General features: G+C 46.0%; 1 protein-coding gene across 3 annotated transcripts in view; it reads left to right on the top strand.

Moving 5' to 3' along the window:
- Nucleotides 1-26,895, top strand: part of LOC143008777 (mannosyl-oligosaccharide 1,2-alpha-mannosidase IC-like) — a 72,192-nt gene extending 45,297 nt beyond the window's left edge. For 2 of the 3 annotated variants that reach the window (XM_076160677.1, XM_076160679.1), the window contains exons 4-11: nucleotides 11,305-11,399; nucleotides 16,312-16,438; nucleotides 16,580-16,673; nucleotides 18,127-18,242; nucleotides 19,756-19,975; nucleotides 22,879-23,051; nucleotides 23,843-23,958; nucleotides 25,036-26,895. In XM_076160677.1, coding sequence (XP_076016792.1) covers nucleotides 11,305-11,399; nucleotides 16,312-16,438; nucleotides 16,580-16,673; nucleotides 18,127-18,242; nucleotides 19,756-19,975; nucleotides 22,879-23,051; nucleotides 23,843-23,958; nucleotides 25,036-25,177 — 1,083 coding nt within the window. In that variant the 3' untranslated portion in view covers nucleotides 25,178-26,895. The remainder of the gene's footprint in view (nucleotides 1-11,304; nucleotides 11,400-16,311; nucleotides 16,439-16,579; nucleotides 16,674-18,126; nucleotides 18,243-19,755; nucleotides 19,976-22,878; nucleotides 23,052-23,842; nucleotides 23,959-25,035) is intronic. The other variant, XM_076160678.1, reaches the window with a different exon arrangement.
- The last annotated feature ends 214 nt before the right edge of the window (nucleotides 26,896-27,109 follow it).

The raw sequence follows: 27,109 nt of genomic DNA, 5'->3' as shown, positions 1-27,109 counted from the left end.
CCTTTGGTAAAGCACAGACGGTCTTGGTGACGAACGTGTGGACAGCCCTGAGTGTTTTGTCGACCTGTAAGTACATCATGAGGGGCCGGCAGGAGACCTCACCAATCTAGCGCTGCACTCCGCCTGCATCCTGCACATCATTGCCTCAAAATGATTCCGGAGACGTCAATCCTCCGCGGGCTGATTCCACCGCTGTGTCTGCTCCCCTCCTGCTCATTTGGCACCAATTCCTCTTCCATCTTCCAAACAGTTTTTTGGGGGGAGGTCGACATTGGGCCAATTCCGTCTACAGCGAGTTTTCATTACAGCAGTGAATTGAACACATGGTGACCTAAACCTCAGCTCCCTGCTCTCATGTCAGGTCAAGGTCTCCTTTCTCTTCCTCACAAAAGGCGTTTTTCTTTTTTTTTTTCACTGGCCGCACAATCAGCTCGCTTATACTGACATCAATCAGAGCAAATCACGGCGCTCCCTTTTGAAGCCTGGATGTTAATTTGAGCCTTAATCAACCCTTCCATACTGTGATTTTGTCACCGGCTCAGTGATTGCATTGATCAAGTTAACCTGCTTTGTAGCCCAGTGGGGGGAGATGTGTCTGGATTCGCCTGTCAGAGATTGCATAGAGAGAAAGAGAGAGAGAGAGAGAGAGAGACGGTGTCCATGCTGAGTGTTTGCTGAGAGACAACGTCCTTCCAGCTCCGGCTGGTTCGATCCAGCAAAGGCTAGCGGCAACGAGGCAGCGATCCAGCTCGGCGGGGTTTTGGAAATGCTTACTTTCCGTGCCAAGCTATGTCTTGGCACCTTCCTCTTCCTCGCTGTGCGCCCATCACATGTAGCCCGACTCCTTCTATTCCCAGTTTACAGCCCACCCCACCCCCCAGCCGCTTCGGTTGTGCTCTCAGGTGTGTCGCTACATGTGGTGAGCTGACCATGTGCCTCAAGTTTGTTTAAAGCCAATTGAAAATCAACAACGCTTGTAACTCTCCGAGGCCTGATGAAGGATGAGAATAATCCGGCTGAGGGAAAAGGAAAACATCCAGTAGCACAGAGACGCAAGAGGCCGAGGTGACGTCAGCGCCTGCATCTTGGCAGAAGAGGTGAAAGACGTGTCTGCCAGTCTGAGAGGAAGATTGAACAAACGGAAGTATTTGTATTGATGTAATGAAGATGTAATTGCAGCAGGTATGGTTGCTGCGAGACACGCAGGCCACATTCATGGCTGGATGAAAACAGCCTCTCTGTTCTGCCTCCGCTTTGATTTAATCCAACAGCCTCTGTGATGTTTTCGCACTCTGATGTTTCCAGTTTGGTGGAGACGTTAACTTGATCTGGTGCCTGCGAGGCTAATTGGAACGTTCCTGGCAACGGAAAATTGGTAGATCTGAGGTCTCAGCATCCGAACGAGATGGAATAACAAAGAGGGAGAGAGTGTGTGAGTGACAAGCCGAGCTCTGGTGAGATGCTCCTCAGCTGCCAAGCAGGTATCTGCCCTGATGGTGTGACACATCTGCCATCACACACTGGGCACACACATGCACTGCCAACGACCGCAACCACTCACACACACTCAGGGAGAGACAGGTGAGCTCTCCTCCCATGCTGCAACCTTTTGAAACCAACCTGCGGCAGGTGCTGGCCGTAAATAAAAGAAGTAGGAGAAAAAAACAAGTGAAATCTGCTGTGTGGACATTGCTGTGGCAGGAGTGACAGCGCGGCTTCCCGGGAGACGTCCTGGCACCGCTTCTGTCACCACTGTGGACACGGCAACTCCCTGCATCCCTGTGAAATTAATCCAGGTTGACCAGCGGCCTGCTCTCTTAGCCGGGCCAGGGACAGCAGCTGATTCAGGGTGACGGAGCTTCAGATTTGTCCTCGCGAGGCCTGGATGTCCTGAACGGTTCAGGACATTCGCCAAACGTCTCTCTGCATGAAGACTCCTGCTCATTTCTGCTGACTTTGCACTGGATGAGGCAAATGTCTGCTTCAAGGTGACTTTCACAAGGCAGCGACCTGTCAAGATAAATCTGTGATTTCTGTTGCAAAGAATTGGTTGCTTGAATGAACTTTGAACATTCATTACCCCGTGGCCTAATCTAACCCCAGCTTTTCCAACATGTTCTCTCTCTTTGCTTCAGGATTTGCTTTGTTACAGACTGGAAAATAATTGGTAATGTTGCGCCGTGTTAAGCTGATTGTTTTGCACGCACCAGTAAATAACATTTAAACATCTGACTCCATCCTAGAGCTGATTGGCATTGCAGAACTGGCAGTCGAATGTGACAAAGCCGACCAACCGAGCACACAGACACACACACACACACGCTAAAGGCAGACCCTTTTTGCAGCCCAGTTTGGTTCTTCACACCTCGCCCAGCTGGAGAGCAGGCATGGAGCACATCTTTTAGAACATGCACATCGATTGTGGCACTCCTGATGTGATCACAGCTGTCTCCCAGCCGAGCGGTGCCGCTCTGCACTCCGGCGTCGCCCTCAGGGTCACACGCCCACTGAAGCCCCCCCCCCCCCCCCCCCCCCAACTCCTTCGTATGTGCTTATTTCTTTCTACAAGGAGATGAGTAATAGCGAGATCCTCACGTTTGACGGGCTTATTTTGAATGTTTGCACGCTTGTGGGTGTTGTTGGATGCTAAGCTTTGAACTCGTGACCCCGGGCCATCAATTCCTTCTCCTCATCTTTCTCCCTTCCCTTCATTGCTGCACTTCCTCTTCATCTTGGCACTTGGTGAGCAGCAACATTTAATTAGCATCAAAAGGTCAAGGCCCATGCAATATCTATGAGCTGTGACATTTGTGGCAAGCCGGGAGATCCCTTAAATGACCCTGGGGCCTCGCATATGAGGGAGTCGGGGGAATATCAGACACCATTACTCACCGCCCTGTGAAGAGGTTCAGCTCACTGTGGGCTGTGCTTTACAGAAAAACACTGGAAATCACTTGTTTATTTATTTCGCTGGTCTTTAATGTCATTCCTTATTTTAGCTGGTGCAGTTTATTTCCTTTACGAGATTCAGTCCTAACTATGCCTTCAAAATGTAACCATGAGTGCAATTCCATGCAACACTTGTAAATAAAAAGTCCTTTTTTACAAACTCAACCACCGCCTGAGGAAAGGCTGGACAGAAACATATTGGCATTTCCTTTGGTGAATCGGCTAAGGGCCAATGCCCACAATTTCACCCGAGCTAATCTCAGGTGACAGAGCTGCAACCCTGATGCCCTCAAGCGTGGCTTCAGTCTGCCACTGCCTCAGTGGGCACACAGTCGATAACGCTCCGTTGTTACTGGGGATTGGACACTTTGCCCTTTGTGTTTTCTGATATAGTGAAGCAAAATGTATTCCTCCCCTGCGCATGCAGACTGGAATGAGGTTTGTGTAAAAAATGCCAAAACACTTATTGTCATTTTTGCTTGTCACCAATTTTCTCAATGATACAACGGCCAAATTCTTCATTGATAAAAGTTGTTTTTCAACGTTGTGCTCATCTGACCGTGCTTCCTTCTCATCGTGCTCACACTGTATTTGCTTTGTTGTGCACTCTGAATCCTGCACCTGGGTCTGCTGGCACGAGTCAGGCAAATCTTCTCAGCTTTCAAATTGATGAAGCGTGTCCGGCACCAAACAACAATCCGCTTTGTCGTGGAGCCGCGGCGTCTAAAGTTGAGCAAGGGGAATCGCGCCGATGTATGCCAGCGCGGCAACGGGAGGAGTGGCAGCAGGATGGATGCCACCCCCCAGTGAGAAAATGAGTGGAATCACAGCATTTTCCACCCAGCTGACACCCAAGACAGATGGAGCTCACGAATACTTCAGCGCGGCCCCAGCTGAAACCATGGCAACAGCGTGTACACGGCAACAGGAAGCCTGCCAGGCCAATCGGAGAAGGGAACGCATTACCGACTAAGTAGGTCCCTGAGGTAGACGTGTGGAGGATGATAGCATAACGGATGGAGGTGGAAAGTGAAAGAATCAAGTGGATCCATCATAACGCCTGTGATCGAGAGGAACACAATACCATATGTTTCATATCCAGGGGGGATGATTTGGTGTAGGCTGCAACAACGAGCATTTTAGATTACAGGCAGAATGGAATGTCGTCAGCCGCGCCTCTGTAGTGCTATCAAACAGAAGCCGCCCGAAGCCTAGAGGAATGTCTATGCTAATGTGTTCTTTAGAGCTTTTTGATGGAGGAAAGAGTCGCCTCGCTTAATTCCAAAATCACCCTTTTATTCCTTCTGTGGCTCTAATTTTCTATCGATACCCAAATGGAATTTTCATCTCACTGAGCTGCAGAACACATAAGAGAAATACAGTTACTGGCTCAAGGAAGCTTGAGTCGGCCCGACCGTAGGCCGTCTAGCTGAATCAAAGTCTAAGTACACTAGCTAGTCCAGTGAGTTCTAACACTTCATAGAAACGTGCAGTATCAGTGGATTAAAACTGTATACTGTAATACTGTATAAGCTACTGACTCTGGCTCCTGCTCACAGGCCTGCAGTCAACATAAATGTTATTTTCTTTATCCGTTTCGTAAGAAAAACAACTTTGTTTTTGCGGTGGAAACCAAACCCACTTAGTCTTATCGGACCGTGAGCTTGAGACAGGAGAGGAGCAGCCGGTGTAATGTGATCATGTGAGCTGCAAAAGAGGGAAGGGAAACATGTCGGGGAAGAATGAGCCCTCTGCTGAGCGCTCGCTGCACATTTATGTCTTAACAACTCACTGATGTTGAAGAATTAGTGTTTATTAGAAAAACACAAGTCTCTTGTTGGGTTTTGATTCTATTTGCTGGATATTGAAGGTGACGTAGCGAAATTACTGACGCTCTCTGCTTGTCCGTAGAGGCGCGGCGCTTCATGTTTGCGCACCAAAACGCTGCGATCCTAGCTTCTCTTTCTGTCTCTGTGTTTTACCAGATGAGCTCAACGGCTGCAGCTGCAACTCACCACTTGTTTCTTTATAACATATTAAGAATTATTCATTATTATTCGTCAGTTTGAGGTGTTGTGTAGAGGAAGAGAGTCAAGAGTCAGCAACATGAAAACTCTTCTTTTGCCAGTGTGTCCCTTTATCTGAGCACACTGGCACAATTTTTTAATTGCCAATATCTCAGCTTTCCCTTGCTACTATAACATAACCTACAGCACCGCTATGACCGAGGACAACAACAACCACAATCTCTTGTTGGTCTTCTAAATATGGTGTGTCTACTTGTGTTCGCAGCATGTGAGCTGGTGCCTTTTGCTCTCGGCCCTTTGATGAACATTGACGAACTCCTTCCAGGGTTTTGTAACAAAAGCAGTGAGCCGCTGTGGGTCTGAGTGGTGGTTATCTGCCGTGCCGCCTGTGCTCGGCGTTAAGCCTTTTCTCTGCTCTGTGATTATGTGGGCTTTCCTTAAAGAGGATATATTACGTACAGCTTTTGTCAATCGAGGTGCCAACTTTACTGGCACTTCAGAGGCACAGTGGAATAACACCCAGCGCTCTGCTTTGTTTGACGTGTGTGCGACGACCCACTCTTGGATTACAGAGCGTGCTCTTCTTACACTGCTGTGCCTTTCAGCACCTTCCTCTTTGTGTTCATCGGGCAGGGAAGAACATGTGGGAAGCACCGGCGTTTTGTGCTGCAGTCTCGTAAAAGCTCCAATATGGTCTCTTAATTTACACCAAATTAACTGTAAAGAGAAAATGCTTACACTCATTGCCAGGCCCACCACCTCTTGCTCTCTCACACACATACACACACACACACACTCACACTTGCTCCCCCACTTGCATGGCATCAGTGTGGCCGTATCCTTCAGCGAGTGGAGTCTTTGATGAGGCAGGCAGCGCTTTGATGCTCGGCTCTGCCATCAGGCGCTTTTAAAGAAGCCTCTCTATCTCTCCTCTCCTCTCCTCTCCTCTCCTCTCCTTTCTCTCTTCCTCTTTCTCTTTCTTCATCCTCGTTACTCTCTCGTTAACAAAACCACTGCCACATAGAGAACCCTAAATCTGAGTCCCCCATCCTGCTTGTGTCCCAGTCACAGCCTCACATACACAGCAGCACACACACACACACACCTCGCTCCATCTGTCTTTCTATCCTCTCTTGTTTATCCTCATACCTTGTCATTATCTCCTTCCAATCCTGTTACCCCGTGCGTTTCTCCCTGATCATATTTTTCCCACATTTTCACAACAGCAAAGTATGTGCATTGCATTTATTCTCCTCCCTTTGAAGATATCTCAGGCTTTGACTGAAGGAGCGTTTCATTTCATTACATTTCACAACTTTCCTGGGCATGTGTTTGCATCAGAAACAGACAGATTAACAGCAGTAATTTGGTGCGTATTTGCTTTAGGTGAGAGAAACAGTAAAGGGTGGTTGGTTGGTTGGTCGGTCCGTCTGTCTATACGTCTGTCCGTCACTTCGATCGCAGATATCGATGGACCCACGAGAATGAAGCCTCATGATGACCTTTCCTTTGACCACACCCTCAACGGTGAAATTTTCCACCTCTCGTTCCCCAGAGGAGGAACCATTTTCCCATTTTGGACTGAGTGTGAACCTTGCTGGTGTGCAGCCCTCTGGCCAACGTGATATTTCTGCATACAAAATATCCCATAATCCAATAATCCCATTAAATCTGCTGAGAAGTCTCATGCTGTCAAGTGGAAAGAAAAATCTTTTTGATTTAATGACCCACTGACCTTTTCTCCAGCAGCTCCCTTAGCACAGAGTTTATCATTTCAGCTCTACTACTGTTAGAAACTCTTAAGAACACATAAGCCTCATTATAATGCCGCTTGGTCCTGCAGTTTAGTGCTGCAGTGAACTTGAGCACGACGCAGTGAACATCACCACCTCTGGGTGGCGCTGGGGGGTCTCTCAATGTCTCCTGTATTCGATTCTGTTGCTGATTGCAAGTTGCTGACGGGATTAAAAAGGAATCTGTGAAAACTTTAATCCATCACCCACACAGCCATGCGGCGGCTTGGCTATTTGCATGTAACTGACAGAGTGTCTGCGGCAATTTTCCTCCCTTAGACTTTAACAAGATCTCATATATTTCCCAGAGTTTCGATGGTAGTGTTTAATGCAAGATACCTGCTGGAGCCTCTCTCTGGTTGAGTGGGCCGGGAGGTGCCTGCTGTCCTCCCACACCGGCCCTGAGAGCCTCTGTCATGCCCCTAATGAGAAGTGGACCTGACACCAAACGCTGCCCCAGTGAGCATCCCATCAGCCCCCACTCCTCGCTGCTCTGGCTCGCCGGTGGAGAGTGTGGGACAGCAGGCATATTGTATGGTGAATTATTGATGGGTCAGTGAGTGTGTCTGGTCTATGGCTTTGGGGAAGGCAGATCATGCCTGGCATCTGTCAGTATGTAAACAGGTGGAAGAAAGTGTTGGTGTGTGACAGGTAGGGTCCTTCATCTCTCCTGTGTGAAGCTTTGAAAGTGTGTTGGTGTCCACTGGGCCAAGATAGCAGCACCCACAGTGCAGCTACAGTGACCTGATAAGAGGCTGCACAGAGTCTCTGCTTCTTCTTAGCTGGGTAACATGCATGGGATTGGCACGTTGCGCTGGATATGTGATTTCCACTGCATGCAAATATGAAATTGCAGTTGAGTTGCATCTGGATGACAAACAGCCCCATAAGCCAAAGCATATTGTGCCACTGGCTGGCTGAAAGGAACCCAGTCATTGGTGTGGAAAATAAAAATAGACAATAGAAATAGTAGTAAATATTACCAAGAGAGGTGCAATGATCAATAAACCCCTTTATGTTAGGCATTCACACAGTGTTCTGTATAATGGTGTGTATAGGCCCACACTGTATATAACTGCGTGCCTCCTTACCTATAATGAGTAAGCTTAGAGTAACATCAAGAGCTGGGGTGTGTGTGTGTGTGTGTGTGTGTGTGTGTGTGTGTGTGTGTGTGTGTGTGTGTGTGTGTGTGTGTGTGTGCGTGTGCGCGCAGTAATTACATGGGATTGGGTGGAATTGGGTGAAATAACAACAACACTGACCTCTATATTAAAGAGGAGCAGAAGTCAGCAAGCTGTGAAATCATTTGTGTCACGGCCGTTTGTGGGTCAGAGGGAGGGGCGAGGAGAAGGCGGGCGGCTCGCCTGCTTTTGGGGAGAGAGTGAAGTCGAGCTGATGCACGTTGCTCACCGTCGTAGCTGCAAAGTGAACAGGTTTGGAGAGGCTCCTTCTCAGCAGGGGCTTGATTGAGCAGACGCCACTTGTTTGTTTTCCAATTTGGGCTTTGGTGGGTACTTCCATCTCACCGCCGCATTTGTTTTTCAGAGAAGCCCTCGTGTCTAATTTATTGAATCTCCTTTCGCATGTTCGGATGCTCGCCCTCGCATGACGCCACGCTGCATAAATAATGGAGAGTGCTTTTCATTTCCCACGTCGGCTTGAGCAGCTGCATGTTCTGCACTGTTCACCGTTCGGTTATGTCAGTAAAGCAGCTCTGTTCATTGAAAAGTTGAGATGTCCCCCAGGCACAAAAGTCAAGCTCTCCTCCATCAGCCAGTGCACCCTTCTTGGTACTATTAACTATTTCTCTATCGGGCCAAACATAGATACTGCGAACATTTAAACTCATGCTGGTCCAAATTGGTAACATCTGCAGCTGCATATTCCTACTCTCCGCTCAAAGGCAGTAATGTTGCTCCAGCTGAGATTCAAACCTCTTTAACAGTAGTGGAGCGCTGGTTCCAGACTCATTCTGCTCCACAGTCAGCTGGCACCAGCAGCTTGTCAAATGAAGAATGAAGTCAAGGTGCAATAAAAGCTTTTCTGCTGTCAGCGCCCTCAGATCCAGATGAAAGGGTGGAAGCATTGGGGAAGACGGGCTGGAGCCGAGGTTTGTGATATTCCTTTCAGTCAGTGTTAACTGCACGTCGTGTCTGCCACATAGGTAACTGTTAGCTTGTGAATATGCCTGAATTTACCGGACCTCTTGCTGAGTCTAGGGAGCTACAGGGTAAAGAACTGGGCTGTAATCATGATCTTTGCTTCTGGATAGTATAGGATAGGAGTTCCTCGTTCCGGGAGGGAATTCGACAAATCAGAACACTTGAAGAAGGTAATACTTTGGCACCGTGACTGGTAACAGAGAAAGGTACATGAGTTACATTTGTGTCGCTTACTATCGTTGCAGTGATGATGTGAAAATGTGACATGACGACGTACGCATATGCACAGTGCCATCACAGGCAACTGGTTGCATGGAAACGCGTTAATCAAGAGAACATTATGCATGCACTTTGCATACCGCACAGAATAAGAACCACAGGACGAAATCAATAAAACACACACACACACGCCGTCCTGTGAAGTTGTGATGAATTCACCATCAAACGGAAAACGGTGTTTCCCTCTGTATTGTAGCCTGACACTCGTTTCTCATCTCCAGCCATCAACGGCGTCTCCTGTGTTTAACTTGTGGAGGAGGAGGCGCTGGCAGGTGTCTCACATTAAAGGCCCCGCGTCTCCTACCTCTGAAGTGTGACACCGAGAGTGAGAAATTAACGGCGGGCGTTAATGCCGCCTGCGAAAACACATCAGCAGTCGTATAGTTCATACATTATTGCCACGTTACATCCTGTAGAGCCTGACATGTATCTGTATCGCCGTATTCTGTTTGGTCCTTGTATTTTGAGTGAAGTACAGTTCCCCAGACGAAGTTCTAGACGATGTTTGCCGTGGGACAGACGGCTCCTCGTCCAGCGTCCGTCTTCTGTCGTTACGAGCTGATGGAACATCTGGGCGCCAAGCTTCTGTCCCGCATCCTACAGGGGAGTTTGAAGTCAAAGAGAAGAAAGCGACCTGTCTGCTGTCGCTTGTGATCAATGTCGTTTCTGGCCGTGCTCCCACATCCTGAGTGCGATGAGTATGTGCTGAAAGCTGAGCATTATTGGATAGGTGGTTCGATGCTGTGTCCAAACAAAGGCGACGGATTTATGAACCTGGCTGCTTCATTTAGCTCGCGTGCCGTGTACATTAAATCACCGAGCAGATGCCAGCCAAAGGGGTTTTTGCCGCAATTAATCAAGTCGTTTATAAACAAGTAAACAAGAATAAATGGCGGCAATTTCAACCAGCCACCCGTGTTGTGTGTGCGCGTTCAGATTGTGCACGGTGATTAAAAGCGTGCACCTGTTTGAGGTCTCAGGTGCAACTAATGTATATTTTGTCAGCTGCTGGCATCAGTGTCTCCTCAGTGCCTCAGGGAGCCCATTTTCAGTCACATGGTGCACAGGCTTAATGGACGCTCTGTGTGAGGAGAGACATTTTTATCTCGACCTTTAAAAACTCGCCTTTAAAAAGAGAATGAAGATGTGTGCACACTGAGGGAAAAGCTGGTGATGTGCCACGGGGTGCTTAATGTGTGAATATGTTCCACCTGAATAAACTATATTTACCTGCTAATGTGGCTAAGGGACTAAAAGCAAGTTGCTGGGAAGCAGCGTAGTAACAACAGGCCCAGATAACAATGGAGCCCTGCAGCTCTCACTTAACTGACGTGACTTTGTTTCCTCTTTAATTTTCCTCCTCATCTTCAGTCATTCTGCTGATTCACCGCTCTCCAGCACTCGCTAAGCTTTGTCTTTGTCTGCGTCTAGACTGCGTCTCGCCTCCGTGCTCGCGGTGTCGAGCCTCTTCTCAATCACTTCCTCCTCTTTCTCTTGGTCTCTCTCTTTCTCACACTGTCTCGTCTCATCTCCAAGGCTTCTCTGTCTCTTTTATGAATCTCCGCTTCCCTCTCTGGCCGCAGACGTCGATGTCTTTGTCAAGATTGTAACGTCTCACTCTACTGTCTATCTGTCTCTCTCTCGCTCACGCTCTATCTCTCTCTCTCTCTCCCTCCGCACTGCTTGCCCCCCTCTCCCTCCTCCTGGCTAATGCAGATGTGGTGGCTGATAGCACAGAGATGATACATTTCCGTCCTCTTCAGTCTCAGCCTGGCAGAGTCTGCCCAGTGGACTAAAAGTGGAGCAAATGTGGGTTTTAAATGGATGGCTGCAGATTACATCAATGAGATTGGTTTTAATCCTGCCAGAGCTTGGTGGCACCCAGGCCTTATGTTTCACATAATTAAGAATTAAGAAAAAAAGGAGAAATGCATGCCGGGTGTTGCACTTTTGATGCCGTCTCTTGACTGTCGAGGCTCCAGGGCTGAGGGGGAGTTTGTGTAGTAGCTATTTTTGTCATTTCCACTCAGAAAAGAAGGAAACGTACAGTAAGTGTGTTTACAAGTCTCCTATCCGTCTGTGTTCGTTTTCCAGAGATTCAAGAGGAAAGCGGTGGAGCTAGGAGAGAAGCTGCTGCCGGCCTTCAACACGCCCACAGGAATCCCCCGAGGAGTCATCAACCTGGGGAGGTGAGTCTCAGCGCCGGCCTTCACCCTCAGCGGTCCTCCGTCTCTCCCTGATAAAACACAATATCCGCTTATTACGCCGGCCCGATACAAATCAGCGGCTCTGCCAGGACGAGCAGTATGTTCGTCTTGGCAATGTGTAATCCTCAGAGTGCCCCGGAGCTACGAGCTGATTCACACAACCTGAGCTGAGTTTGAGGTGTGAGAGATATTCTAAGTGTTCATCCATCACCAGTGATGCACGCGTTCATTTAATCCAGTCCAAAGCCTCAGGACACTTTGGTCTGTAAGTAAACAACCACTTCAGTCTAAAGAATCCACAGACGAGAGGAAAAGCTCATCTAAATCTGCCATTTCTCCACAATCTTTATGTCTGTGTGCGACCTCTTAGACAGTCTTAGAAGCGACTGTGTGTGTGTGTGTGTGTGTGTGTGTGTGTGTGTGTGTGTGTGTGTTTGCTAAAGGATTCTGTGACTAAAGGAACAATTTCTTATTCTGTGGAAAATTTAAATAGATAGAAATAAATAGAAGAATTCAAGCAGATCCACGTTGTTTATCTTCCATTTCTAGTGTCAGTGGAGCAAACCATACACTATATTTGCATTCTTTCTATTAGTTTTTTATCCGTTCCAAGTCGTTACTTTGCTATTATTAAATCTTTAGTTACACAATCCTCTGTGTTTAGTGACACATTAACGCAACACAACCTGCGATCAGGCCTGATTTTAAAGCATAGATATGCTTCTTGTTGTTTTTCCTCATATATTTACTGCAGTAGGGACGTTTGTGTTGTTCTCACCCAAACCCACAGTGTCCCTGAATCTCCCTGGTATACTCAGTGTGCACAGTGATGCTGCAGCAAGGGTTTTTTTACACATAAAAAATCTACCTATGTTTTAAATTTTTTCTATGTTAACAGAGAACCTTTTTCACTGTGACACCGAGACAACGGACCCGAAAAATTTAATATTGGCAATAAAAGAGTTTTTTGAAGCGTAAGTATATATTTCCCTTTGACTGGAAATGTCCAAAGGACTGACGCATCTGTCGGGTTGATTAATGGTGACGACGGCGACGTGTAGGCGACTGTGACAGGCAAATGATCACCGCTACCTCTGCGCAGTTAACACCGTCCCCGAACACCACTGTTTCCACGGTGATAAACACCAGGTACGGTTGAATCATAATCCAGATTCAATCCACAACACTGATGCTGGAAGTGGTTCTATGTTGGATGTTGTATTCTTAACACAGCCATATTTGAAATGACAGTTAGGATTCCATTAAAGCCGTCGGGCTCTGCCTTCGCTCGTGCTTTCTCTCCTCCGTCCTCCCCTCGTTCCTCCATCTTCCCTCCTCAGAAGTTCCTCCCTGGCATCGCCGCCGTCCACCTGCGAGCAATTAACCCCCCAGTCGAGCCGGACAGCTGCAGGCAGATTTAATTACTTTGTTCTACGGTTAATCCCTATGACATCACTAAGGCGTCCCCATGCTGCAGATGGAGTGGGAGGGGCCGGGGTCGCCTATAGCCTGCTGGTGTGGGAGTGTACGGACAGACAGATGCTCAGTGACAAACACACAAACACGCCACCTGGGAGAACATATGGAGAGTGCAGGAGAATCTAAGTGAAAAGGTGTGTGTGACGCTCCACACGGGGGGAGTTCAGCCCGAGGCTCTGCGAGTGTGTGTGTGGGAGGCTCTTTATGTATGATATCTGAACACGACACCGTCTCCTGAGCCCTTCAATCAGACTCTCAGCGGCTCTGACGACGCCCAAACTAAATGTAGATGGAGTGTGTAATCGCAATTTAACGTGCATAAACCGGGAGTTAGCACATTTTAAAAAGTGCCCCGTCAACAACAAACAGTGGAATTATTTAGCTGTTCTGTTAAAAAATGCATAAACTGCCAATTTTCCTCAAAGCATTATGGGTGACGGGACTATATTGATTTTTGCCCAATCTCCTTTCGGTGGCATATTCATCATTTCCCCCACCTTATTAAATTTCTGATAGCTGTGGAGGAATGTGTGTGTGTGTGTGTGTGTGTGTGTGTGTGTGTGTGTGTGTGTGTGTGTGTTAAACGGGGTAAAAAAGATTAATGGATGAGTGCCAGTGTTGTTGCTTACCAAGCAGGCGTGATGCTGATATTGCCTCTCCTTTTCCAAACAAAACTCAAACACGAACACACACACACACAGACACACGCACACACACCTCCCCTGCCCCTGCAACCTCGCCTTTGATTCTTGGATTGATTTTTCTGAAAGCGTGAATCGGAGCCAGAACCGCTAATGATGCAGCCCCCAAACTTTTAATGGTTGCATTCATCAGCGTGGCGAAACTCTTTGATTCTCCTCCTCCCAACTCTCTCTCTCTCTCTCTCTCTCTCTCTCTCTCTCTCTCTCTCTCTCTCTCTCTCTCTCTCTCTCTCTCTCTCTCTCTCTCTCTCTGCCCAGTTTGTCACCGCCAGTATAGCTGCTGGTGAGAGAATGTGTGCCAATTGCGTTCTGCCTCAAAGTTGCAGACGAGCGTTAGTGAAGTCTTAAGTTCCGTTAGCCGCTCGGAAAAAGCAAATATAAAACCGATGTGTGTTGGTTTCAGGCCTTTTCTACATTCTCACAAGCATTTGCGGCGACGGCTTGTAAGTTGCACGTTTCATCTCACAAGCAACAATCACTGCGGGCGACAAGACTTCACAAGACTGCAGACAATGGTTATTTAATTGGCTTATAATGACGTAAATCTCATTTGCAAGCCATCAAAGTCATTAATGGCTAACCGATTGCCAGATCACAGCGCCTGCCAAGTTAAGTTTGCATGTGTGTGTGTGCGATGAGGCACAGCACAAATCTAGAAAACTGCCTTATGATTTCACGCAAGCTGGTTTCTGCCCGTCCTTGTCCATCATCACATCCTCTTCGTCCTCTTCTTCTCCGGCTCCCCAGGTGAAAATCACATCATGTCAGCGTTCGATTGACCAGCCCACTGGAATCCGACCCCGATTCCTTTTCTAGAATGTTGTGACACGCCTTAAACGGACTTCACCTTGAACCTCCGGAGGCTCTGGCCAGTTCTCTCAGGGGTCCGGCCTGTCATTCTGGATTTATAGATGGCGCCGTGATCCTTGTTCTTGAAGCTGCGTCGTGAAATAAAACACGCAGCGGGCGGAGCGAAGACAGACGAGGCGTGGCTGACACAGAGCGCAAGGACGGAGACAATAAGACAGGAAACTGTTTGATGAGAAAGTGCGTCCTTTATCATTTGTGGAAGGCGGCTGTCAGCTCACTCCAGCACTCCTGCCTGCACGGCTTCCTTTAAAGCAAAGACGCTCGGGATATATAATCTTTTTGTCGCAGGCAACAAATCACAATAAAAAACTAAACCGGCAATATATTAGTCTGCGTGACAATGTGTTATGATTTCCTGTTTTGCTTTGTTCAGTGAAAAGCTCATTTGTTCCCAATGTAGACGAGTCACTTAGAAACCAAGGCACACGCTGCAGGCTTTGGTTTGGGCTTGAACACAAAGTAGTGTTGCAAAAGAATGATGGAGTTTGGAGGAAAATTGCGTAAATTGGAATGCGTTTTTCAGAACTTTTTCAAAGTCAGTCTGGGAAAGAAAACGCTTTCACAGGATTCTTTGACAATATGAATACAGATAATAAGGAGTTAAGCCTCAATCCTGCTGTCATCCTGCTGGAACCGAAGTGCAATTTTACCTTAATGCATTTAAAGTCACACCCAAAATTCAATTACGATTGATAAGTTTGCCATTCAGTTGCATAGAAGAATGAGCGGGTGACAGCAGCCGAACATCCATGCGATCAATCTGCTGCTAATGACTTGGAGCGTCGATGGTTATTGATTTCCATTTAACGTGCAGTTTATCTGTGACGATGCATTAAGTGGGAAACGGGTACAGAAGTCCAACGACCACAGAGTTTCTCAGTCTCTGTCTCTGTGTTGTCGGCGAGGTGTGTGTGTGTGTGTGTGTGTGTGTGTGTGTGTGTGTGTGTGTGTGTGTGTGTGTGTGTGTGTGTGTGTGTGTGTGTGTGTGTGTGATCTGCGGTGTAATATGTGTGTGAGGGAGAATAGCTGCTCTAAGAGGCTGCAGCTGAAATGAAAGAAGCCTTTACACTTAGCGGCTGCAGTCATATTTCTGGTGATGCGGTTGGACAGTGTGAAGCTGGAATTGCCTGTAAAACTTTTTATCTTTTGCCTTCTAACTTTTTAACGTGCAAAGAAATGCACCATAGAAATGTGTGCTCTTCATCTGAGCGTGCAGAAAATACATTCAGATCCTTTAAATCAGACAAAATATGGAATATGAAGATGAGACTTTGCTCTCTGGTGCTCTGGTTTGTCATTTTGTTTGCATTTCCTAAAAGGAAAATTAATTGCAAAAATGCTGCAGGTTTGTTGTGGTTTCTTGCTATAAAGTTATGAATAATGAATAGATGTATTTTTCACTTCTTATGCATTTTTTGAAAGATGTTTTTATTTTGTAAACATTATTAGCATATAGTTACGATGTAAGTAATGTCTAAAGTCTTGTCACAGAACTGGTAAGATTTGCATTTAAATCTGCATTTGCATTTATTCTTTTGTGTCTGTTGTGTACCTTGCATTTGAAACCACAAATCACAGAAACAGATGAAGCTTTTGATCAAAACTTCATCTGTTGCCAACTAGTTTGTTGACCACCCACACCTTGGCCCAGTTTCCTGGTCGCTCACCTCAAGGAAGTCACTGCACTCCAGGTGACTTGGTAACAGCGTGAATGCAGTTTCTGTTCTCCGTCCTCTAATCATGGTACAGCTCTGGCTCCTCAGAAGCACCCGGAGCCTGTGAGAGTGTGTGTGGGTGTTCAGGCGGAGGTACTTACTGTACACGCTTGGCTTTTGTCTCTGTTGCAGTGGCACCAGTTGGAGCTGGGGTTGGGCCTCAGCCGGGAGCAGCATCCTGGCTGAGTTTGGAACCCTGCACCTGGAGTTCGTCCACCTGACCGAGCTCTCCGGGAATCCCATCTTCGCAGAGAAGGTACAGCATGACGCCTTCTCTCTGCACAGCGCTTAATGATACTTACACACTCTGCAGGACGCCCTCCAGCGTTGAGGAGATCAAACAGATGTTCAGTTTACAGTCTCCTCATGTTCCTTCTGTGCTCTGGGGTCTCTGCAGGTGATGAACGTCAGGAAACTGCTGAACAAGATTGAAAAGCCTCATGGTCTCTACCCCAACTTCCTCAGTCCAGTCAGCGGCAACTGGGTCCAACGTAAGTACAGGACGGGAACCTACAGAGTGGAAGCCAAGGATTCAGAACGTTATTATACCTCTATCACAACCTCAAAACTGCAATATATCAGTTCAATTACATCACACGCTATTATTTAAAGTGTGCAACCCATCACAGAGCACCGACAGGCTCTCATTAGAGCGCCCTTCACACTGCAGGAATAAATATGCCTGCCTGATTTTCACTTTTGTCGAAATTGATGAGAAACGAAAACCTGTCTCGCCATTTTTGAAATCATTTTGAAGATCTTTGTGTCCGTCTGGGTTCAGATCTGCACCGTAATGTTCTGGGTTCTTTCCCCGGGCGGCGCTTCACTCCACTTTGTGTCATAATGCCGCAAACTGTTTGTTCCCACCGCGGCTCTCGATGACAAACGCGTGTCATTGTCGGCACGTAAATCAGCAATTTTTCTTTTACTCGACTTGCATCTCATTTCACATTTCCACATTTTATCTCCTGACGCAGAATCTTCTGGGTGGCGTTCCTATCTGGCGGCAGACCTTGAGTCCCCTCACGCGTCGAGTCTCTTTTAGCTTGGTGTCTGTGTCATCCACCCATCCTTCTATTTCTGTTCATTTTTAATATGGGGCTCACTCGGGTGGCTATATGACTCCCATTGCTCAGGGTTATTAAAATGATAATGAATTCAATTACTTCAGGAAATTGGATCTTTCCAATTCACCTGAAAGGAGGTGAACAAAAACCAAGGAGTAAGAGGCCGCTTTGCCTGAAACGCTGGTAATCTGGGTGATTACAGAGGCTAATTGTTGTTGTGGGTGAATGTGTTAGGAGGCGCCGCTGTACATATATATCAGCACAAAGGAAGAGACGCCTGAGTTCACAGCCCACCCATCTGTCCGTGTCAAGGACGAGCCCAGAGCTGTGATAACCTTGTGTGGGAGTGAGCAGAGGTGTGCGTGCACGGGCGAATACATAAAGACGCTGCCGACGCCTCCGCCGCAATACACACACTGCACTTTATGAAAACTGAATGTGGACTTAAAGTAAGCAGGAGGCAAAGCAGCAGCCACTTGTTTTAATTTCCACTTAGAGGCGTAGAGTGTTGTTACATAATTAAAAGTTTATGGCAAACTTTTGTCTGAACTATTCTCATACCCTGAGCCTCTCTGATGTAGAGTGTGTTGGTTCCCATGGCAACGCATGCTCACGTTATACAGCGCGGCAATGGAAACAAATATTTGACAGCTGAAGCGAAACTTTTAATATGAGACGGACAGAGTTCACCTCCAGAGCGGCTCTGTGTGCTCTATATATTCACTAAATACACACATGTTCAACCACTGTGTTTCAGGTTTTGCTTCGTCTATATTTGCTCAAATCTGACATTTTATCATTCAGTATTAATATTTGGAGGTAAGGCTAAGTCAGAATGTTCAGACTAAACCCAGTCCCTCCTGCTTCCCTGTGTCAGATCACGTTTCCATCGGTGGCCTCGGGGACAGCTTCTACGAGTATCTGATCAAATCATATCTGATGTCAGACAAGACGGACGAGGATGCAAAGAGGATGTACTACAGCGCGCTGGAGGTATGGAAATCATGAGCTTTTATTACATGCACGGTGTTATCTGCACCCGGGGTACGCTCAGATAAAATCGTAATTACAAGGATTTGCATCGCCATCTGATAGAAACAAAAGTGTTGCACCAGAAGTCAAATGAAAGACGAATGATGCAAAGTCACAGAGCTGAGACGCTGAGATGCTGACTGGAGGTGGAACACAGGTGGACGCTTACATTAAAAGACAGAAATCGACTCTTTCCAGCTCAGGCCTGACGCAGTCGAACAATCAGAACAGAGCAGGACCTGATATGTCCACTTAAAATTGCTAAAATTGAGGCTTTAATGATAATATGGTGGATCATATTTATGGAGGAGTCAAAGGATAACAATATTAAATTTCTTTCCTATCCTTTCCTATCGTATCCTTTCCTTTCTTTTCATGTCAGATTAACATACATATCTTCCCCTATTGTAATAATTATCTGAGACAATAACTGGCGAATGCCGTTGAGATTTCCTCCCGCTCATCATCGGGTCAAGCCACAGGCAAAGCTGCTTATTAAAGTCTTTCTTTCTCCCCTGTGACTCGGTATTGAAGCAGCGGCGGTCAGGGTCCTGCTCTGCTATCTGATGTTATAATGTAATGTAATATATGTTTGTACAGAACTCCCTGGTGACTGCACAGTTCAACTTATCGTCTTTGGCATTCAAATAAAATTAGACAAGTAATTAAGTGTTGAATGAGAGACTGTTTTCCAATTATACCAACAACAATTAGGGAGAAACCACGGGTCCCTGTCCTCACCGAGGTGTTTCAGAGAAAGCCTTCATATTATACGTACAATATTACTTTGCTTTGTTCTCACACATGCACATTCTTACATTTTCCTAATCTTTGGCTTGTTTAGCTTTTCACAAACAACACAGAAATAAAGGACTGAGATGAAATGTGCTCCGCTTCACCACGACACATCTTCTTGCTGCTGATAATCATAAACCCACATTCACATGCAAAATGAATGAAGAAAAAAATAAGCGATTGGTATAAGGGATGTAAAGAGGGAGATGGGAAAAAGACTGAATGTGTAACAGAGATTAAATATGGAAGAATGATGAGTCATTGAGACTCCACCTGCAGAGATGTTCCTCTGTAGTCTGCCTTTGCAGGGGAAATCCCTGGTAAACACAAAGAGCTGAGAAGAAACATGGGTATAGAATATCTTTGAATATGACAGTTGTATCCTTCGTCATTTATTTCCAAAGGATTTCCACAGGATGTCAAATGAAGTGTCCCAGCTCTGGCATCTACACAGGTTCTACAAACATAATTGAAGCCATAAACGCTGACAATGGCAGCTATGTTGGATTCATTGTGTGTGTGTGTGTGTGTGTGTGTGTGTGTGTGTGTGTGTGTGTGTGTGTGTATGTGTGATGCGCTGGGAGCTGAGGGACGTTTGATTTTTCAATCTCTGTCCAATATGTTTTTAGTGCCTTTTAAAGTTTTCTGTTTTAAACATTCTGACTGTGTGTTGCTGCAGGCGATTGAGACGAACCTGGTGCAGAAGTCACCCGGTGGCCTCACCTACTTGGCCGAGTGGAGGGGTGGGATCCTGGATCACAAGATGGGCCACCTGGCCTGCTTCTCCGGGGGAATGATTGGGATCGGAGCGGACGACGGCGCCGCAGAGAAGAGGCAACACTACCTGGACCTGGCTGCCCAGATCACACACACGTGTCACGAGAGCTACGATCGCTCAGGTGAGGGGGTGGATTCTTACTCTTTGTAAGGTGAAGCAGGAGTTAAGTGTCAGAATGATCGCAGAGACCCGATGGAGCACCAGAGGGGGGAACAGCAAGAGACGGAATGTTCCTTCCTTTTGGGGGGGGAAATTGGATATAAAAGAGTGAATGCTTCATTTCTGACAAGTGCCTTCCAAGTGCTCCACCAGTCGACCCAAGTGCCCCTCTGATTGGACCGAATGCCCCTCTGGCTGCCTCAAGAGCTGCTCTGATGTGAAGCCGAACCATAAAACTGTGTGTAGACAAGGTGACCCTTTGTTCCAATAATGCCCCTGAGCCTTGCAGCGTCTGTGCATCCCTCCAACTTCGACGATTGTGAGGTTAAAGAGGGAACAAACTCATTTACACCTAAATATGTATTTCAGATGTGCCCGCATAGCTTCAGGTCCTGCTGTGGCCCCCCTGTGGCCCCCTGTGGCCCGTCTAACAGCCCCAGTTCCAAGGGGCTCAGGCTCGGGTTCAGGTTTTCACTTTCTTCTTCTTGCCATGGACATACAGTATGTATGATTCAATGTAGCATGTATATAATTTGATCAAACTGCACTGTTTTCTGGACACATTACATGGTGGCCGAGGGTTAATCTCTCTGGATTTGCACTGCGTCTGCCTTGCTTAGAAGAAATATGGCACCACACACTTGGAGAAAATAGTGTGAGAGAGCAATTTTGAACATTAAAAGGGCCTTGAGCGTTTAGATTTTGCCCTGAATCAAGCAGTTCTTTGGCGGCCAAAGAGAGAGAGATGGCCAGACTAATAAAGAGCAGCAAATCAGATGCACCTCAAGTGTAAAATCAAACCTCTCATTTATCCTGTAACATTTCACAGCTGTCAGCAGCAGCAGCAGCAGATATGCGGTTGGCTCGGGCCAATCCTCACCCATAGTGACATACAGCCTGATGTTTAACTTTGTTGTAATTCAAAATGAAGGATGAAGAAGAGGGAAATGAGATCCAAAGTGCACGGGAGAGTGAAATGTTTGTGGCGAGAAGACGCTGAGACCACAGGAAAATTGGCCGCTGAGGCGCAGCAGCAAAGTTTTGATGTGGTTACACAAATGAGGAGATAAAGTGAGAGAGGGCAGAGCAAAGGAGTTTGCCATTAAAAATGCAAACTTCAAACAAGTTAATTTCTCCCACTCTGTCAGATATGCTGCATCCTCAAGCATTTCTTCATTGGCCTTCATTTCTCTTGTAAGCTAATGTGAGTCATCGCATTACAGGTTCCTTGATATGCTTAGAGTACTTTTAATCTGCCAGCCAGGGAGGCTTCTCCACTTTGCTCTTTTATACTCATCCACCGTGTTTCTTCTCAGTCATTAAAGGCCCTGGATAGCACTTAGCAGCTCTTGGATTAGGTGTGTGTGTGAGAGTATGATTTGCTCCTGCGTGTTTTGAAGCAGTTGCTATGTAACTGGCTCTTGAACACTGAAAGTTCCTTTTGCTGCTCTTCTTCCTCAATGCGACAGACGTATGGATCTCATGGAAAAGGAAAAGGTTATTGGTTTACTCGACTCATGATAGTAATGATGAGTTTCTGCAGCACCTTCCTGAGCTTGATGTTATTGAGACCTGGCCATGCATCACTGCTCTCCATCATTCTGACCTTCTCATGAATTCATTCAATTCATGAGTGACGTTTTGACTTAAAAAGGTACACACTGAGTGAGCACAGCCACATCCTCTCTCCACCGCAACAACAGACAGAATTAGACCATTAACAAGTAACGCAATTAAGTTAATTGCACAAACTTCCCGGATTTAAAACAAATCAGTGTGTGCTGCTTTACTTTGAGTAATTGCTTCAATTCCCAGGTGCAATAAGAACCATATAGGTAAAAACAAAGTCTGAAGATAGTTTGTAAATTCTCTTCCATCCAGATATACTAAACGCTTGAACGACTTGTGCCGAAATTGATTGTGATTAGAATTTGCATTTCCAGCAGCAGCAGCCTTCTTCCTGCTTATTGGATCGACACTGCAACTCCCTGCAACCCTGTACAGGATAAGAAGGTATAGAGAGATAGACTAAGAGAGGCAGACAGGAAGCAGGAAACATCATGTGGAAACACTGCAGAAGTGGATCAGCAACCAGCTAAATATCCTAAATGTGTGAAAAGATGAAATTCTTTTTGTAAGGTCCTTAATATAAAACAGCAACCAAACCAATCTTCCTTTCTGTCTTCATTCTGTACATGAGAACAGCTTCAGCAGCAGCTCACACCTACAGTACCGTGCATCCAGCTACCATTAACCCTTTAACCCCCCGGTCAGGTCAAATGCTGGCAGTAATTTTCATTTCAAGATATTTTTTCAGTTGTAGCCGATCTCACAAAGGCAGCGTTCCCGCCCACATAAGTCTTAAGTTTTCTCGAAGGGCAACAGAGTGGTTTTCTGAATTTGCAGATAATAAGAAACGGAATTTCAAGCTTGTTTCTAAATCTAAGATGTTGCTATGCCAATGCTGCGGCCCTGACTTCGGCTCATAAAGAGCGATAATAGATTCCATTGTGCTGCCATACGGTGAATAGAATATCCTCACTATTCAGTCTGGAATTGGGGTAGAAAGATATAAGGAGGTGAGACAACGATAAGGAGGAAGGGGAAAAGATGGAGACACGTACGCTTCACTGCTTCTCTCTCTGTTTCGTACCAACGGAACAGAGCCTACAAATGTAACGTAAACTCCTCCACAATGTAGCTGACGTGGTTCTTACCTATTGGCTACAGACTTCTGGACTGCCGGCCTTCTTGTCAGAATACGGTTGGGCAAAACGCAGGCATTTGTCTTTCCATATGGAGGGTTACAGCTTTCACACGCTTTCCATCTCACCATTCGCTTCCTCTTCTTTCTGCATCTTTCAGCCACCAAACTGGGACCGGAAGCGTTCCGATTCGACAGCGGAGCGGAAGCCACGGCAACCAGGCTGAGCGACCGATATTACATCCTGCGGCCGGAGGTCATCGAGAGCTACATGTACATGTGGCGACTGACCCATGACCCCAAGTACCGGGAGTGGGGATGGGAAGCTGTTGAGGTGAGAAGCTGTATTTACTCGGAACATTAGGATTTACAGAAATTACTTAAATGCTATATTGAAGAAGCAAATATATTGTACCCTGTAGTTTTCTTTAATTGCCGGTATATACTTTGGATTTATAAATTGTACTTGCCTCCTATGTCAGGCCCTTGAATACCCTCAATTAGCCTCTACCAGCCTTGGTGATATAGTGTAGCACTATACATTAGCTTGTAGATCAAGCAATTCTCGTAGCAGGAGGTGAAGGTTATGCAGGGAGCACCGTTATTAATGTGGCAATGGACAGGACATTAGCTCTGGGAAACTGCGGAGGGCTGCCATGATAAATTTAGCATTAATTTAGTGCACGCAGAAGTGGAGAGATCAGGCTGATGAGTTTGACAGGCCTTTAATTATCAGGCACAAAGGTTGAAAGCGGTGCACAACGCTTCCCTTCATGCACATCAAGCATTAACGCATCAGGGTCTTTGTTAATTAGCACATATAAGCCAGCCCTTTGTAGCAGGGGTAATAATGTGCTAATCCGCTCGGCTAGCTCAGCCACTCTCCATTTAGACCCTGTCAGATTCAGCGCTGCAGGGGCTTCGATTGTGTAGCCAGCTGAAGGCCTCGACATCTGCCGTCATTTCGCTGTTCTCAGGTGAACAAGGACACAGGATTATTGTGAAAGGTTCTCTGGTGTTGAGCTGCCATGGTTAAGCTGGACCGGTACTTGCAACAGTGGTCTATTCATGAATATAGTCGTCTACGTTCTGACGTGTAAACATTCCCTCTGTGTCTCCCGTCAGGCCCTTGAGCAGCACTGCAGAGTGGAGGCAGGTTTCTCGGGGATCCGTGACGTCTACTCCACGGCAGCCAGCCACGATAACATGCAGCAGAGCTTCTTCCTCTCAGAGACTCTCAAGTAAGTCTGATGCTCTGTCAAAGTCTGGCTAAGAGATTGGTACCAGCTTGGGGGGGGATTTTTTACACTCTGCCCATTAAAACCATCTGAGAGTTCCGGGAGAGTTTGTAGCTGGAAAGCGTTACAGGAAACGTATCAGAAGAGGAGTCACTAGTGCAGCGTTTGAAATCCATTTCTTATCTACAAGTGCATACGAGCATTTCAGGGTGAATGAGACACTAGAGACATTCGATGTTCAGAATAAGAACTTCAAGCTGAGGTGATTCTCATACTTTTAGAGCAATGGTCTTCATTTCTAAGCAGATTGTGAGACGTTAAAAGTTTGAATCTGATTTGAAACATTTGGTCCTTTCCTTTTGTGTCAGACCTCATAAATCGTAAAGAAACAATATAGGGAGTCAAACTCGGGTCAGCAGTCATCAGACGCCTTTTAAATGCAGATGGCGCTCCCTCACCTCACATTGAACTTTAGAATTGAACCGACTAACGCTTGCATGGCAGAAATCAGTGTCAAACACACTGACAAATCACTCCAGTGTGGAAAATATTGGCGGAGATGAACAGAGTGTTTTGGCAAATGGACACTAAAAGACAGCTGCCCTGCCAGAGAGCAGCGATGCAGAGAGGATTTACTTATCTTGAGAGGACGTGAGGTCAGCAATGTGGCTCCCCCCGATTATTTTAAGACAGTAAGTGACTGTTGCGTACGAGCGCTTGATGCTGCACACCTGGGGTACATTTCAAAGCTCTTGCTCCATCCCGACCCCTGGAAATCTATCACATCCGTCCATTCCTATTCCCTTATTTCTGCTCTGGGGATTGACTCGAGTCTTTTATCACTGTAAATCTGTTCCTGATTGGACAGGTCTACTACAGCTAATCTGATACAGGGGGCTGTGCTGAAGTTGTCATAACAACCAGCGAGCCGTGCCACCTGTAGTCGGTTGCGGCGGGAAGATCAGACTGAATCGCCGGTGTTGTGTTTGTTATCTGTTCTGTTATCAGCTCTGCCACGTTCCAGGACAATGCACAGAGTCGTGTTTTAATCCCATTTTTCTTTTGACTTTTACTTTGTAGGTACCTGTACCTGCTCTTCTCTGACGACGACCTCCTGTCACTGGAGGACTGGGTGTTTAACACAGAAGCCCACCCCCTGCCTATCATCCACAAGAGCTGCCTGCAGGGCGGAGGCACACAGGAAAAGGCAGCCCCTGAATAAGACCATAAGACCCAAAAACCACCCAAACAGTTGACACGCTTACAGATAAAGTATATACACACACGTTACAAACAGACACTGACACACACTCACACACGCCCGACACGATGCAGGTTCAAAGTCTTTTCAGGAGCGTGTCGTGGACTCTCAATTCCTTTCCAGTAAAGGATCTTTGTCCTTTTACGCTGTGATTGTATATCCTTTCGCCGGGGTTACTTCCTGCTGGCACTACTTTTTTGTGGACAATCAAGACAAACATGACTTTCATGAAAAGAGCACCTTTTTTTCTTTCCTTTCCTCTGTGAGGAAACCAGTATAACTTGCAGACCCAAATGTATGGGAAGAGGGTTGATCTGTGGGCCATATTGTTGGAAGAAGAGAGAAACGTAGAGAACCACTTGAGTTTAGCTTTTTTGATTTCCTTCTTTCTTTACTCTCGGGTGATGAATGATTTTGTTTGATCCTGCCACGGCATATTTCCTTTGTGAGTTCACTCTTTGACCAAAGGTTTCTTTGCATTTCTGTATTTCTTTTTTTCCAGTAGTGTGATTTTGGTGAGATTTGACCAATAGTGAAATTGCAGAATTTACTTAAAAAGGATTGAATTGTAATGAATATTCATAAATGTACAGACAAATATGAAATGTGATTCTTGAGTTCACCTCCAGACTAATGTTGATGTCATGTTTCTTACTGAAACAAGCTTGAATGAATTTTTAATGTTTGGAGGTGACAGGAAAGTGGCAGTGTCTTACACATCCAGGGACCATTTTTTAAAAATGATGTTGGCTTGTGTTCCGATGTTTTTTGGGGGTCTTTTTTTTTTTTAAACATGCCATCGCTTTCTCATGCCTCTCAGCCTTTTAAATCAAAATGACAGACGGTTTACTGTCAGCTCTGTGACTAGAACACATAAAAGAAGACACCAGTTGGGCACCAGCTCTGACTGACAAAAGCATCTGGGTATTTATCGGGACCGGGGTAAACTCACGAGTGACGCTAGCACTCTCTATTTATGCCTGTTTGTCAAGGTTTGTCATTGACTTTCACATTTGTACTTTTGTTGTTGGTAAAAACAGCCAAATATGTAAAAGTCAACATGAATAATATCCAAACTGCCTGTTCATACAAAGGCAGACAAAATAACTGAAAACACTTAATCAATGGATGAATTTGGTTTATGAGCAGCATTTAATGGATGAAAAGGGGATCAGTGAGCAGGTGGTGGGTGTTGCACTTTGCACTCTGCACCTGTGTTTCATGTTTCTGTTGTGGTTTTTCTGCCATTTCACGTGTGTTCACGCGCCGATCTAAAGGCTACAAGCACGAAATCAGACAGAGTTGGAGTGAGTTTCCATGTTGGTCATTATTCTTTTCATCCCTGCTGTCCGACATAGGTGTGGAGCGAATGTGCTGTACATACAGACCAAGCCAATGACCTTCTGTATGAGCTTGTCTGGACTTCACTTTTGTGATCTTAATTTGTTCTTTTTTCTAAACTTTGGTGGTTATTTTTTTTTTTATCTGGGTTCTCTTTTTATTTGCTTCCCTCAGGTGTTTAAGTAAAAACTAAAAGGTTCAGATTTTAAGTCTAGTTATTGCTGATATTAATTATTGTTATCAAATATTCTTACTGTTTCGTTTGACTTATCTTTCATTGTTAAATATTTTCAAATACTGATAAAAATGACCTGTGCAACTTTGTACATTTAAAACAATCACAGTTGTTCTGTTGTTTTTTTTACGGCCTCGTGTGTGCGACTTCTTGGAATGTCCACTGTGGACTTTGAAGGTTGCCATGCTTCCAGGAATTTCAATACAGGTTTAATTGAAGGAGAATCTCTCAAGGTTGAGGAAAGTTCCAGCAATCATGACCAGAAAATGTCTCATTAAATTCACTCAGTGCCGATTGCTCACGGTGCCGCGCAAACA

This window comes from Genypterus blacodes, unplaced genomic scaffold, assembly GCF_046128005.1.
Source record: "Genypterus blacodes isolate CSIRO-AG114 ecotype Tasmania unplaced genomic scaffold, CSIRO-AGI_Gbla_v1 ptg000107l_1, whole genome shotgun sequence".
Lineage (NCBI taxonomy): Eukaryota > Metazoa > Chordata > Actinopteri > Ophidiiformes > Ophidiidae > Genypterus > Genypterus blacodes.
This window is presented reverse-complemented; position numbering and strand designations above follow the sequence as displayed.